The 16,306-nt window shown below is 39.3% G+C and overlaps 1 protein-coding gene across 3 annotated transcripts in view; it reads left to right on the forward strand.

The window, feature by feature from the left end:
• Positions 1-16,306, forward strand: part of Usp24 (ubiquitin specific peptidase 24) — a 141,763-nt gene that overhangs the window by 24,961 nt on the left and 100,496 nt on the right. For 2 of the 3 annotated variants that reach the window (XM_076564639.1, XM_006987206.4), the window contains exons 2-5: positions 5,206-5,371; positions 6,590-6,657; positions 13,113-13,256; positions 13,855-13,977. In XM_076564639.1, the coding sequence (XP_076420754.1) occupies positions 5,206-5,371; positions 6,590-6,657; positions 13,113-13,256; positions 13,855-13,977 (501 nt within the window). The remainder of the gene's footprint in view (positions 1-5,205; positions 5,372-6,589; positions 6,658-13,112; positions 13,257-13,854; positions 13,978-16,306) is intronic. The other variant, XM_076564638.1, reaches the window with a different exon arrangement.

Below are 16,306 nucleotides of genomic sequence, written 5' to 3' on the forward strand. Positions count from 1 at the left end.
TTAGGGAAAATATTCCTTTGATGGATATAACTTTGTAATGTTATATTAAATTATGAGTTTTGATGCATATTTGGAAAGTTCCCATCTTTGAATAATGCTCCTGTGAACATTTGTGTTGTTTTTGTATGAATATGTTTCCATTTCTCTTAGATATATAACAAGGGGAGGAGTTATTGTATCTTTTTGTAATAACTATTGATCTTTGAGAAATTTCCAGATTATCTTGCAAAAACAACTCTACCATTTTATAATATCATCAGCAAGATATGATGGTTCCAGTTTTCTTCATCCTCATCAATACTGACTATTACCTGTAGCTGGAGTTTTCCTGCCTTGCCCACAGTCAGGACAAATCTTTGTCACCCGCCAGTTCCCCAGCTGCTCAGACCCAACCAAGTAAACACAGAGACTTATATTGCATACAAACTGTATGGCCGTGGCAGGCTTCTTGCTAACTGTTCTTATAACTTAAATTAATCCATTTCCACAAATCTATGCTCTGCCACGCGGCTTGTGGCTTACCGGTGTCTTCACATGCTGCTTGTCATGGCGGTGGCTGGCAGTGACTCCTTCCACCTTCCTGTTCTTTCTTTTCTCCTCTCTGTTAGTCCCGCCTATACTTCCTGCCTAGCCACTGGCCAATCAGTGTTTTATTTATTGACCAATCAGAGCAATTTGACATACAGACCATGCCACAGCAATTGCCATTTATATTTTGGCTGCCACAAGGCATGTGATACAGTAATATCTTGTGGTTTTGATTTGCATTTTTCTTTTTTTTTTTTTTTGGTTTTTCGAGACAGGGTTTCTCTGTGTAGCTTTGCGCCTTTCCTGGAGCTCACTTGGTAGACCAGGCTGGCCTCGAACTCATAGAGATCCGCCTGGCTCTGCCTCCCAAGTGCTGGGATTAAAGGCGTGCGCCACCACCGCCCGGCAATTTGCATTTTTCTAATGACTAATGATATTGAATATCTTTTTATGTACCTACCATTCATTGATATTCTTTGGAGAAATGTCCATTTGAAACTTGAATCCTAAGTTTTTTTGTTTGGTTTTTTGAGACAGTGTTTCTCTGTGTAGCTTTGCGCCTTTCCTGGAACTCGCTTTGGAGACCACGCTAGCCTTAGACTCACAGAGATCTGCCTGTTTCTGCCTCCTGAGTTCTGGGATTAAAGGCGTGCACCACCACTGCCTGGGAAGTTCTTCTATATCCTAGAATTAAGTACCTTTTCATATTTTCAAATACTTCTCACATTCTGTATTTTTTTTTTTTTTTTTTTGGCTACCCCTGCCCAAACAGGGTTTTTCTGTGTAGCCTGGGCAGTCCTGGAGCTCCCTTTCTGTGACCAGACTGGCCTTGAGCTCAGAAATCGGCCTATCTCTGCCTTCTAAGTGATAGTATTAAAGGCATGAGCCATCATACAGGGCTTTCTTTTCACTTTCATAACAGTGGCCTTATCCATGGAATCAACCATTCAGAGACCAAAAATATTTGAAAAAGAATTGTGTCTGTGCTAACATGTCCAGGCTTATTTTCCTGTCATTAGTGTCTAAACAACACAAAATAGCACATGTTTATATAGCATGAACATTGTATCAGGTATTGTAAATAATTGATTTACAATAGAGATGATTTCAGGCTTATGGGAAGGTATGTGTGGATTATATGCAAGTAGAACACCATTTTCTATAAGTCTTGAGCATCCATGTGGGTGGGGTTTCTTGGTGTTAATTCATGGTGATATTGAGGGACAGCTGTATATTCCCATTAGAGTGAGGACTGGAACATGCATTTGAGGGGTAATACCATTCACCCTGTAATGCTGAAGACATTGAAGGTATTCTTTTTAAATCTTTCTCCAACACAACTCAGGGTACAGTATGTGACTTCATCTATGATTTGATATATTACCTCAGGTTCCTTTAAGAAAAAAATTTATTTCTTTACAGTACTTATGAATTGTGTATTTCCGAGGTGTTATACAACATGAATAGTGTTTTCCCTATCTATCCTCCCCATCCCCCTTCTTGTTCTGGCTCTGGCTCTTTCTCTAAGACAGAGTCTCTATATCTTCCTGGCTGTCCTGGAGCTCACTATGTAGACCAGGATGACTGTGAACTCAGAGAGATCCACCACCCTCTCTCCAGAGTGCTGGGATTATAAGTGTGCACTATCACTCCCAGCTTTTTTTTTTTATTATGATTCTCATCTATTTAACTTGCCACTCTCATATTTCACTGCCCAATTTACGTTTTCTTTTATACCTTCCTGCTTTTCCACTTACTGTCATACCAGTTCAGCCTGGAAAATGCTGTTAGATTCCTTTAGATACCGTTAATGCAGAATTTTAAAATCCTTTTCTTGTGCTTTATTATTTCTTTCTTATAATGGTGGGGTTTTCCTTTATTGAAGTTAGAGAGTTTTTTTTTTTTTTTAAGATTTATTTATTTATTTTGTATACAGCATGTATGACTACAGGTTAGAAGAGGACACCAGATCTCATTACAGATGGTTGTGAGCCACCATGTGGTTGCTGGGAATTGAACTCAGGACCTCTGGAAGAGCAGTCAGTGCTCTTAACCTCTGAGCCATCTCTCCAGCCCCATAGAGAGTTTTTTTATGGAATGGTTTCATTATTTTGTCCTGGGTGAATTATGCAGTGATTGAAACTAGGTTTTAAACAACCCAGTAAACCTAGTAGGTTTTGGACAGCTGGGGTTCTGATTGCTCTCTTACAGGTCAGCAAGGTGAAAACGAAAGGCATGTCTTCCCTCAGCCTGTTACAAGTTGCATCTTTGTTTGCACGGCCAATTCCCATTTAGCAGTATTTAGTGTGGACTGACTTTGACTTAGGCACTAGTCTCTGGAGATAAAAGGTCATCAAAAGTAACCAAGGTCTGTGCTATCATGGAGCTTGGTCTTGTGGGGGTCAAACATAAACCATAAATCCACCTAGCATGGTGGTGCACTCCTTTAATCCCAGCACTTGGGAGGCAGAGGCAAGTGAATGGATATCTGAGTTCAAGGACAGCCAGAGCTGCCTAGTGAGACCCTGTCCCAAAAAAGTTAACAAACAACAAACCCATAAATAAATGTCAAATTACATTTGTGAGTAGTGAGTGTTATGAGGGAGTACTTCAGAATGGCAAGAGTGAATTTTGGGGTGAAATTTAGCCTCATTTAGAACTTTTAGAGAGTCTCTCGGAAAGAATCAAGTATGTATAGGAGTCAAGTAGGCTTAAGAGGGCAAAGATGAATTAGGAGTAGTAGCATAAAAATAGCATTATGCACAGTGGTTCTGCAGGAAACAGCCTCAGACTTCTCCCCATGGAACAGTTTGTCCCTGCCCTGTGACTTCTGAGACTTCAGCTGAAAGACTTAAGGCTGAAGACAATGGCTAGAGGTTTGAATCTGGGAGCTCCTTCCCTGGCTCTCTGGTGGGGCCCAAGTGAAGCTATTGGACAGGACACACATAGGTGATCTCTTCATTTATCCTGGATTTCCCCAGTACATAGTGTTTTTTGGTAACAAAAGAGTCCAGGGAACTATTCCAGAGAGAGCCAGGAGGTTATTCCCTTTTCATGACGTAGGCTTGGACATCAAGCCAGAGACACAAAGCCTCACCCTACTTCAAGGCCAAGGGAAATAATTGTCATCTTTTGATCAAGAGAGTAGCACATTGCTAACACCAGAAGTATTGCTGTGTTGTGCCTCTCAAGAAGCTGGTAGGTCCTAGAGAAACTAGAGAACAGAAAGCTAGAGTGGGAGATAGGAGATAGGTCATTCGCAAGGCCTTATAGAACATTTAAAAACTGATTTTAAGGATAGTAAATATTTGGGGGTTAACATTAGATTTGTGCTTTTTAAGATGAGCCTGGCAAACTATATGAGTGGTCTCTTTCTCACCCCTCCTCCTACTGGTTAGGAAATGTGTAAAATAACCCAGGAGTAAAGTGGGCTAGGAGGTGACTATGAAAACAGAAGTGTGTAGATTTGAGAGGAATGAAGGAATTTAGGCATAATCACTAGCTTTTGAGGATGGAGATTAGAAAACAAGTGTTAACTATGGTCTCCTGGATTCTGATTTGCTGCCAGACAAATGTGCCATTTGCCAGGATGGAAAAGAAGAGAAGTGGACTGGAATTAAGGAGAAGCATGTGAACTTGGTTTGGGACACATATTGAATCGGAAAAGATGTTAAATAGGCCTCTGCCTTTGTGAGCCTGCAGGTCAGAAGAGTGGTCTCTGCTGGGGATAGAAATTTATGAATCATCTGAGGATAGTGAGAAAGCTCAGCTGTTAAAGAGTTCTTGCTGCCCTTGCAAAAGTCCAGAGTTTGGGAGTACCATGACAACCTGTAACTTCAGGGGATCCAGTGTCCTTCTGTCCTCCTTGGGTACCCACATGGACATGCCCATAATCAGCACATGTGCGCGCGCGCGCGTTTAAAACTTTATAAACCAAAAGAAGTTTATGAGTTGTCTCTGGATTATAATTGAGATTTGAAGGGCAGGTAAATCACGGAGATTGCCTGGGACAGAAAAGAGGGCCTAGTACTGAGGCTTGAGGGACTCGTGTAGTTGGTGGCTAAGAAGGGGAGGACATACAGAAGGAGGGGCCCAACAGGAGGAACCAAACCCACAGATAGGCATGGATAAGGGAAGAAAATCTAGTTTTCTAAGAGGAGGGTTAGGCAGAAGCTCAAATATTCCTGAGAAGTATTGGGGAAAGATTGAAACATAGTCATTGGTTTAAAGGTGTATAAATGTAAAGTTCAGTCATAACCATAATAGCAGTCATTTGGGGGTGGGGGTAAGGACTCTGGGATCCCGATTGTGGTATTATTAGTAATTTTTGTCAGGCAAGGAGATGATAATAGATTAGATGCCTCCTTCAAGTTTATCCTCGAAGTTAGAAAGTTAAGTTAGAGCAGTGTGGCTGACAATGGTGGTAGTTTTAATATTTTATAATGAGAAAATGAGAATTCATTTTTGAAGAAATGATAACCTCTGAGAGGGAAGGGAGATGTCAGAATGTAAGTTGGGAATTTCTGCTCTTTGGTGAAATTGTAGTTTTGAGAAAGATCAATCCACACTATTGGTATACATAATTACCATTGATTATCTGTTCTTTGTTAAATTCTGAATATTTGGAGAGGTCACTAACTGGAGTGTTTGTTTTTATTCTTCTCCCTTTTTTCTCAGAAGAATGATGAAAATGGAAATTGCTCAGGGGAAGGAATTGAATTCCCCACAACAAATTTGTATGAACTGGAAAGCCGTGTTTTGACTGATCATTGGTCTATCCCATACAAGCGGGAGGAATCACTAGGCAAATGTCTCTTGGCTTCTACCTACTTAGCAAGACTCGGTAAGCTTTCACTGTCATCCCTCAGATGTTTGCTACAGGACCCAAAGTTTCATCTTTGTGTGTGTCATTGTGTGATTTATTTTCTCAGTCTCTGTTATTCCCTGTGGGATAAAAGCTTTAACTAAATCAGCTGTTTGTTTTCAATTCTAGTAGAGTATCTGTAATATAATTGAAAAGCTTTGTGGAGACTAAAATTAACTTTTCCCTAGAAGCTTGGAGCACTTTCAATTTGGGCTCAATTCAGAGCTTTTTTTTTTTCAAGACTAGGAAGAATTCTGGCAGTGTGCTTCCCTGAGAATGGGAAGGAAGGGGGAAGGAGACGGGAAGAATGCATAGTTTACTAATCATGATTAAATGTAAGATGTATCAAAGGAAATATTTTGACAAGTCCTAGATTTAACCCCAACAGACACTTATGGTCCGTAGTATTGATTTCCTGACACTGGTATTTATTAAGGGTCTGTTAGGATGCTAGGCAGGAGTTCTCAAAAATAGAATTGTTTATCAGTATTCCTACTGGTAAAATTCATTACTAAGTTTAAGAGAGAAAAGCATTTTGGACCCAGGGAGTTAATTGTCTGAGTAGGTAAATGCACTTGCCTCCAAGTCGAACAACCTGAGTTCAAATCCTGAGACCCAGATGGTGGAAGGAGAGGCCCTATTCCTTTAAGTTTTCCCCCAACCTCCACATATATACATCACCTGCCTCCACAGTAAATAAATTGTAAACAAGTAAAAATAAAAAAAGTAAAAAAGCAATGCATTCTTCCTGTGAATAACTTTTACAGTAGGTTCTTCCATTCACTTAGCATCCATTACTTGCTGTATATGTTATTGCAGACACAACTCTTTGTTTTATTTACATAGTTCATCCACGTGCTTTAGAAGAGTAATTTGGGCATTTGTTTCAAATATTTGTGCTTTTATAAATGGCTGTTTAGGTAGCTGCTGCTGTTTTATCTCATCAGGTCACATAAGTTACTGTGACATGGAGACATAAGACCATCCATTTCAGTTTTAATTAGTGTTTATTGAATGCTATGATTATTTCTCAGCCTGCTACTATACATAGCAGAATGTCTGCATCAGCTTTTAATAATTGCTTAAGAAACAAGGTTTTGTGATAAAGATCTATATGTATGATTTGGAACAAATATCCAATGTCTACAAAAAGCTTGAAATCTACATAAGTTATATCCTCTTGTTTATCTAACCAAGGTCTTTCAGAGTCCGATGAGAACTGCAAAAGATTTATGGAGCGGTGTATGCCCGAGGCATTTAAAAAGGTAAGGAAATGTGCTGATTTGATTGCTGGTAGGGCAAAGGCAGCTGAACTTTTGGTTTTAGTTTTAGATATTTATGCATAAAATCAGTTCATGAATCTTGTTCAACTGAGGAATCCTCTAATATGAAATAAGCTTTGAAATTGAAACTTACCAATAATTTACTTCTATTATATTCAAGTATTTACATTTACCTTTGGTTAATTCTTTCTAATATTTAATTGCTAAAGAATAGATTAATTTAATTATAGTAGGAGATTGTATAGCTTACAGGTTGTGGTACTTTGAAAATTTAGTATTCATTACCCAAATAGCCACTTCATGTTTTTTTTAATTCTTAATTTTTGAGATTAATAGAATTATATCATTTCCCTTCCTCCTTTCTCCCTCCAAATCTATACTTCATTCAAACCCTCTTATGTACTTACCCCTTGGTTTCTTTGAAATTCATAGCCTCTCTTTTCTTTAGTTTTCGTTATATATACACATATATATATGTGTGTATCTAGATAGATAGATAGATGAACGTGTGTGAATGTCTAGATACATAGGTATGTAGACAGATAGATATTCTTATTTTTTCTTTCACAACTGAGACTTTGCCACGGACTGGCCCATCGGGGGTACCACGACCGTAGGAGAACCAGGGCTTGGGTAGTCAGGAAGGCAAGGATTCGGCGACTGACAGACAACACACTCAGAAGTGGTTTGAATCTGTTGTAATTTTACTTCTGTAAACCAGTAGTTTATATACAGAAAAGAAAACTGTCAAGTCATACAAGGAGCAACAAGAGCTTGGCAATAATTTAAAAAACAGCAAGCACATAATTATTAATCGGCACTAGACATATCCCTTCACTCACAAGAACTTTATGACCCAAAGAGCAGTCTGTGTTTTCTAAACTTAGTACGGTCCCTAGACTTGTGTAGGCTTCTTGCGGTTGCAGCTGTGTCCCTTATCTTATCCCAGCAGTTTTCTAGTTCATTATACACTCCTACTTTTCTGGTTCTCATGACCCACTTAGTCAATTTGGATGCTGCAGACCCTCTCTAAGTCTTTCTTCAGTTCTTCCACCACAAAGCTCTTTTAATATAAAACTTTTTTACCCGTTGGAATATGGACTCTTGTACTTTTACACCTGTAAGGGGAAAGGGTCCTGTTGTAGTCTTTAAGTTTCCCATGCTGAACTCCCTCAACAGAGGGGCCCATCATCTGCCTCCTATGAGATAACGTCTTTTGCCATAAATCATTTTAGTTGGGATTCCCAAAGGATTCCTAGTGGGTGAGTGTTTATTCCCTAGAAGTGTCTGAACCTTTATACTTTTTTTATCTAGTGGCTTGGGGTTTTTAAGAAATAGCTCATTCTGCTATATCTGATTAAGATCCATGTCCAGCTTTCCCTTTCTTCCATAGTTCACAACCCAAGCATTCATTAATTTTGGCTGTGCTTCATAGATTAATTAGAACATTATCAGAAAAGCAGTTATACAAAACCCATAGCCCAGGGAGCTCGTGATCTGTGAAGTACATCTTCTCTGAGAAGGAAACATAACACGGGCACTCTGCCAGGAACCTCCAGGGAGCTTAGTCCCGTGGGACACATATCTCCCATCCGCTATTATTGACATAATTGTTCATGTCACACGGACAACACTGGAGTTGGTGTGACAAGACTTTATTGGTTGAGTACAGAGACATTCAATTCTTAAAACATGGACCCAGACTCTAAGAGTCATACATTGTGTTCACGTACCCAAAAGAGCCATGTGCTGTTTCTCTTTGAACTTACTCCAGTGATGTTCCATCCTAAACTTGGCAAGTTTTCCCTAAGACCTCACATAACAATCAAATGCTCACAATCCTTAATTCCACTGACTCATAATTTTATGCCACATACAGTAAATATTCAAAATTTCAATCTTTCACAGCACATTATCGCAATTGTTAGGAAAATGGACTGCCATGAAATACACAACTACAACATGCTTAGTCCATAGTCCATATGTTTTCAGGATGACTATTTGGTATCAGTGTGCTCTTCCCTGGAGAAGACTATTCTCCTGCTCTCAGCATTCCTTAGTTGTCGGAGTTCTTTGTGCGGGGTGAAGGTTTCCACCTTCTTCATGTTTGCGTGTCTGTTGGCATCAGCCTTGTTCAGCCCATGTTTAGGCAGCCATGTGGTGAGACTTTATGGGTATAACTTCTGACATTTCTAGGAGACACAGTCTCACAGCAAACTCCCTGTTCCACTGGCTCTTAGACTCTTTCTGACTCCTCTAATTAGGGAGGTGGAGGAGAGAGATACAGAAGAAAGAGGGAAGAGAGTAAGGATGTCTGAAAAATCCGTAAGGAATCATACTATTACCTGTCAACTTAAAAAAAAAACCATTATACACAGAAGTTGGTGTATAAATACACATATATAGTTTAAATGAAAATTTACCATCTGAGTTGAAAGTGCTCCCCGCAAAAGCCCTAGACAATCTAACAGAACTCTCAACAGCAGACATGAGAAACCCAGGGTTGTTTAAAACATATAGGCTATTGCTATTACCCTTGGTAGCCCCACACAAGTGGAGCTAAGTCCCTATTGAAGAAGACACTATGCACTTCAGATACAGGGCTCAGAGGCCCCTGTGCTGGTTCTGACCTGAGTGCCTCTTCCCTAAGGACTAGCTTTTCTGGTAGCAGCAGAAGGCTCCATGCAAGCTTCCAAAAGAGGGAAGAAATCAGCAGTCCTACCCAGCTATGACACCTATAAACCACAACAATGACCAGCATGGCATCATAACCCTAAGGGTTGCAATAGTTATTCATGTACCTTGATGATAACCAACACCTCTAATTGGATATAAGACCCACTCAAGAGGGAAATCATGCCTGGTACTGGAAATCTAGCCAGATAATCCAGAGCTAGTGAAGTCATAGATCTTGAAGGACAACCTACAACCACCACTTTACTGAACCAGCATAGTCCTAACTACATTCTAAATATTTGTCCTTTTACCCAGATAAGTGTAGTCCTCACCCTCCTCAAGAAAACCTCTCTTTGTAACAGATGGAGACCACTACAAAAACCAATCAAAATGCAGAGTTCTGGAACCCAGTTACGACCCAAGCCCTGTACCTAAGGCTTGGGCACCATTATGTTTATTGTTTTACTAAGACAGAAACCTATTTTAAACTACTAAAAGTTTGTTCTTTCCGAAACAAATGACAGATGAGAACATTGCTTGTCAAAACCAGAGTGGTAGGTCTGCTCCTCATTTTGTTAGCATTCTCTCAGACAGCAGTTTTCTTCAGAGTGCAAATAGACCACAGGCTTGTGTTTCTAAAGGCAGCCTGATTCAGCCTACTTCCCTGTTCAGGACCTGAGTCAGTCCTCATAAGAGAAAGGACTGTATCATAGACATAGCTGCTTCCCTAGCCAAAACCAAGTGCTCAGTGCCCTTAGCTGAATAGATGAATGAGTGTCCCACTGTCTTGTACTTAAGGTTTTGCATTCATTTTTGTCTCATATGCAAGTGAAGTCACTAGACTCACAGATAGATGAAGTTTGTGTTCATCTTAAAACTTGGTGACACAAATGCTCTATTTGTAAACAGTTATTCCCATATGCACTTGGGTATGAATTCCTGATTCAAGGCTTAAACAATGACAGTGTTAATTTGAGAAACAAAAATGGTTTAATCTTTGAAAGAAAGGGATAAATCTCTTGAAGTTGTCATTTGGGTGGAGATGATTTAGAATCGAGATCTGTTATTAGATGTGCATTTGTTCACCATTTTATAATTTTGAATAGAACGTGCTCTTTATAAATATAATAACTTTTAAAATATGAGGCTTCTTTATCATACATTGACATATGTCATAGTATGAGCATATGCTTCTAGAGAAAGAAATGTGTGTTTTATTTAGTCATGGGAAACAACTTATTAGTTTAAAAAACAACCTTTAGGGGCCAGAGAGTTTGCTCAGCTGTTAAATGAACTTGGCTGTTCTTGCAGAGGACCAGAGTTTGATTCCTAGCACCCTTGTCAGGCAGATACTTGTAACTCTAGCTCCAGGGGACATAACACCCTCTTCTGGCCTCCATAGGCATCCACACACACCTGCAGATACAAACACACAGACACATACATGCACATAAATAAAACATTAAACATATTTTTAAGAAAGAAAACAACTTTTTCGTTGAGGAACTCCAGATCCAGAAAGTTCTGTAGTGAGTTTTATATTTGGTGTGTAACATTCATATTGGAACAGAACTGCTTGGAAGAGCTGTTATATTATGCCCTTAGCTAATAATGGCATTATAATGAACAATCAAATGCTGGTTGGTTGTTTTTCTCTGAAACTGAGCACAGATAGGCTGAATTGTGTGGTTCAATTTTATGAATTCCCAAAAGTTAAATTTTCTCATGGTTTAGAACTATGAAGAAGGCTCTCCTTCCTAACATTAAGCATGCTTTCTTTGATTAAGTCAGAAGAGCAGCAGAGTTGTATGCACCCCCAGAAAACTTGGCAGGATTTAATTGATTTGGTGCTACCTCCTCTAGCTGAACTTCCTAGTGTGAGGCTCTTCCTGCCTCTAGCGTTTGTAGAAGGTAGGGTACGGAGAGCATGGAGGGTGAGGGAGGGCTGTGTTGTTACTTCTGTATTCCTCACTTTCCACCTTCCAGCCCACTTGTTCCGCCCGAGGAAGTAGTCCAAGTGGCTGCAGAGCATGGTTGGTTTAATTAAACCTCATGCCCATCTTCTACACAAAGTGCCCCTGTCTCCCACCTCTTCTAGAAGGCAGAACTTCATGTTCAAAGTGAACGAATGAGATGACGATGGAGTGGTGCGTTTTAATGTTGAAATCACATGAAGCCTTGCAGTCAGTGCCTTATTTTAATGTGTGATTTTTAGGTATAGGAGCAGTGTATAGTCAATCTTGGGAAAAAATGGTGCCTCACCAGTTTATGTAAATGTAGTCTTTGGATTTTTGCTCATTTGAGCCAACAGTGGAGCTAATGGGTGTTTTGAAAATGCAGAACTGAAGTCCCTCTCTGTAACTATTGAGATCTGGGTTTGTCCAGGCTACCTTTTTTTTTTTCTTTCAGGTTTCAATGTGACCAAAGTGAGTTTTTATTGCACAATATTTTCCCTCTAAAGGGAAACCTTCCAGAAACATGGAACTAGGGAGAACTTGGTGGCACACACCTGCAACTGCAGCATTTGGGAAGCTAAAATGGAGGATTCAGAGTTAGGGGCTATCCTGACCTGAGATTCAACCTCAAAAATCAACCCCCAAAGTCCCCGAGCCAACAATTGAAAAAGAAAACACCAGCCAACTAAACATACCTGCCTGTGAAGCCATTCTACACATCTGCGTGTAGTCCTTCATTTTCTCATTCCCTGATCTGGAGTTAGTCTTGAATTAGACATCCTGAGGACTGAAGAGTTGAAGGGTCCAATTTCTCTTATTTTTAATAAATCTAAGACGTGCTCTGATTTTATGATAGACCTTTTTTATATTTAATATTTATACCTAAAAAACAGATTACAATATCTTATTATTTTGAGCTGTTTTACATTTGCTTAGCCATTTAAAAAGTTAACTATTACTTTTGTACAAACCAAAAAAAAAAGGGAAATAAAGGCACAGTAAATTATTTATAAGTTTGTTTATGTTGAGAGTTCTTATTTAGCCAACCAGTGGGAAGATGCAGTCCTTTTTTCTGAGATGTGAAAAATGCAAATTGGAAATATGTATGAATCCTTGAAACAAACACATCACCCATATCTTAGATTCCAGACCCACCGATTAATGTTGACAGCTTACCAGCATATATTAATAATGCCTTACATTTATAAATGCTCTCATGTTTGTTATATCTTTTGATCTTTATAACATTGTAGTGAGATGAGCAGAAATTACCCATCATTAGAGATATTTTTATTATTTGTAATATAATAATGAAGACCATGTCTCTGAGAATTTCATGACTTTGTTGAATTGGGAACCAGTAGTTTCCATAGATGTCAGGTTTCTGCTTGCTCTGTGTTACTTGGTCTCCTGAAGTAATAATGAAGAACAGAAGAGCAAATTAAAAAGGGGTGTTTTTAATGCTGGGCCTGGGTGAGCACTCAGGAGGCAGAGGCAGGCAGTTGACTTTGAGGCCAGCCTGGTCTACATAGTGAGTTCTAGGATACCTAGGGCTACATAGAGAGACCCTGAAAAAAATTGCATTTAATCAAGCTGCTTTGATATAAAGAAATTAAAGTTCAAAACAAAACTTTGTATTGACTTTGAGATACTAAAGAAGTTGGGTCACAGTTACTGTTCTTAAAGCCATATGCATTTAAAAGGGCATTTTGGTCATACATTTTTTGGTTACTTGAAATTTACTTGATAAACTGGGTTTCTTGTCTGTTTTCCAAGTTAGACTCTGGATTCCCCTTTGTTTTGTAGCTCCTGACATCAAGTGCTGTTCACAAGTGGGGTACTGAAATTCATGAAGGAATCTACAACATGTTGATGCTACTAATAGAATTGGTTGCAGAGAGAATAAAGCAGGATCCAATTCCCATTGGTCTCCTAGGCGTGCTTACAATGGTATAGTATCTTGAAAACGAAATCTTGATTTAATTGAAGATAATTTGCTACTCTTCCACTTGTAATTATAATAACAAAAGATAACCATTCTGTCATGAAAAATATGAACTTAGCTGTCAGAGTCCTTGCCTTTTAGTTTAACAGCAGAGCAGCCATCATGTTTGGAAGAAGTACTTCTGAGGCTTTAACAGACGTTCAGAAGCTTTCCCTGATGACTCTGGTTATTCCTGTCTTAAACACATTTACAGGGGTTCTGCCTTTTCTTCAGCTCTTCGCTTTCTCCTCAGCTTCCTGCTTGTCTCCACTTCTGTCATCTGCTGTACCTGAGCTGCTGCCCCTGCACTCAGGGGTGTTGGTGTTGCTTAGCCTGAAGGCAGCCCCCTCCCCTGCTGGCTCCATCCCCCTTAACATGAGGGCAGCAGGGCAGGGGAGCACCGTGCCAGGGCTTCGCTCCTGAATCAGCCAGAGCTTAGTTTTGCCAGTGTTCTGAAACAGTTCCATTAGAGGAGGAACCAAAGGCTGTATTTTTACCTTCTTTTCTAATGCTAATATGTTGCTATAAAAATAGGTAATGTTTCTCTGTTCTCTTTGAATCTAGGCTTTCAATCCTGATAATGAATACCACTTTAAAAACAGAATGAAAGTGTCTCAGAGGAACTGGGCAGAGGTGTTTGGAGAGGGAAATATGTTTGCTATTTCACCTGTATCTACTTTCCAAAAGGTAAATGCAGTTCTTTTTCACCTTTTTAATCCATAAATGTATTGAAAATTTTTCTGTGCTACAAAATTGACAATTTGCATAGAAGAGTTAAAATCATCTGGAAATAAAGGATACACATTCCGTGTGGTTTATAGAACTTAAAATTCTTTCAAATGACTTATTTGTTCCTGTAGCTGTTAAGTAATGCTATGAAGAATTTTTTTTTTATCTGAAATTATATTTGGTGAAAGAAATTACTTCAGTGCCCTACATACTGGATTATCAGAACCACAGTTTAATTGATGTCCCAGTTTCCTAGAGGTATTTGAGAGAGTAGAGCATTTTAAATTACTTGAAATAACTAATTCTACCTAAAAAACAGACTAAAACTAGTCATCAGTGTTATCTAGAATTTTTTGCAAACACCACAAGCATTGGAACTTTTGTTCTTACAGTTCCAGATCCAGTATCTGTTTGATATAGAAAGGTCTGCAGTGTGGCAGTAACATTAAACCCACAAGAAGTGCATAATCTAAACAGTCCTCTAATTCAAACACTGGTTTTTAAGAAACAGTTGAAAGAAGTCAGTTTTAGTTGTAGGAAAGGTGTCTATTACCCTAATAGAATAGACGTTTGATTTTTAACAGCCATTTATTGACCACTTGCTGCTTAAGTTTGATTTTTAACAGCCATTTATTGACCACTTGCTGCTTATCTGGGATTGTTAGTCTAGGTCTGGGAGATGTAACAATACTCCTTGCCTTTATCAAAAAGTGTAATATTATGCAGTTCTTGGCTTATGATTGTTCTCAACAGTATAACTATCTTTGATAGCTTTGCTTTCAGTTTTGAATGACTTGAGTTTTTAAGTATATAGCAAACAAAATTCAAGTAATACATAGGGAATAGCAGATTGCAAAACATCATCAAGTTGGGTCCTTACAACATCCAGCAGTGATGATTAGAGCAACCCAATTGTGAGAGCAAACGAAAGGTAACCTCAAACCAGGGCTTGTAGACATTAGCAGAAACGCACTGGGGAAGCCTCCATTGAGGCCAGCTGGAGTTCCCAATGCAGTGTCCTAGGCAGAGCAGAGTATCTCCTTAGGTAAGGCTTCCAAGTACAAGAAGAAACAGTGACTCAGCCATTTACAGTCACCCAGCAGAAACTGACTAGGAAAACCTTGAAACAGATAAACAGGAACTGGGGTTCCTGATCGAAAGGCTGGGTAGAGCTCTTCTCCGTCATGAGCTTTTCACCTTACTGCAGGTGTTTTTGTGCTATAGGATAAACAGTAGGAACCTGGCTTGGGAATAATTTACTTTCCAGTTGTCCTCAAGGACACAATGATTTTAATACTGTCAGTTGCTTGCTGTTTTCCTTTGTCCTTCTTACAGAATGAAGGGACCAGACTACTCCGAGACAGGAAACTTTGGAGGAGACAAGAGAGCCTCCTTATTCCCAGAGTCAGCTTTCAACAAGCTTAAAGCATAACAATTTACCAGTATAATGTACAGTACAGTAGTATAGTAGAGGAAAAATAACAAATTACAGTAAAATAAACATTCAGTGTATTTCTCTCCTATGTGTAGAATGTGGAGGAGAGATTGGTTAGTACAGGGCTGCCGTGAACACAGTCCTAGCACTGAGGGTCAAGGATGGCGAGTTTAATCCCACAGTATTCTTATGAGTTAGGTACTCTTTTATTCTCTTTTCCCCCATGAGAAGTTAAAACCACCTAAGTACTTCACCAGGGCCAAGTCCCAGTAAGAAGAGTTTATGCAGTCATGAAATTTAACTTATAGAGTATGCTCTCCCTAAACACTGAAGTCTTGTCTTCACATCTGTTGTGTGACATGGCAAATGTGTGTAAAAGCACTGCACTTCATGGTTCACTGCAGGTAAGTACTCAGCAGACATTCTCCTCTCTTCACTGTCTGCTGCTGAGACCAGAACAGTTCAGTCTTTGCCCTCCTTTTCCCACAGGGGAATTACTTCTCCCATCACGGTCCTGGCCTCTGCCTTCTCCAAATTTGCTTCTTAGAGCCCCTATTTCTTCTTTGCTGTTTTTTAGTCTTTCCCTCACTGTTGGGTTATTCTCATTAAGCATGCTCTGGTGTTTCCTGTTGCTGAATGTTCTGCCCTTAATATCACATCCTTTATACCTTCAGCATGGATTCTCTTTTCTTTCTCTTTCTCACACCCAAACCTCATGAAAAATTCCAGGTTTTCCCCTGTCATTCACAGTGACTACCCTAAATTTTTAACTTACGGACCAAACAAAACCTGAATTCCACTATCTTTATTCTCCTCTGAGCAATGCATATAAACTTTAGCTTGTTTCCTGTG

The sequence above is a fragment of the Peromyscus maniculatus genome, chromosome 2 (genome assembly GCF_049852395.1).
Source record: "Peromyscus maniculatus bairdii isolate BWxNUB_F1_BW_parent chromosome 2, HU_Pman_BW_mat_3.1, whole genome shotgun sequence".
NCBI classification, from domain to species: Eukaryota; Metazoa; Chordata; class Mammalia; order Rodentia; family Cricetidae; genus Peromyscus; species Peromyscus maniculatus.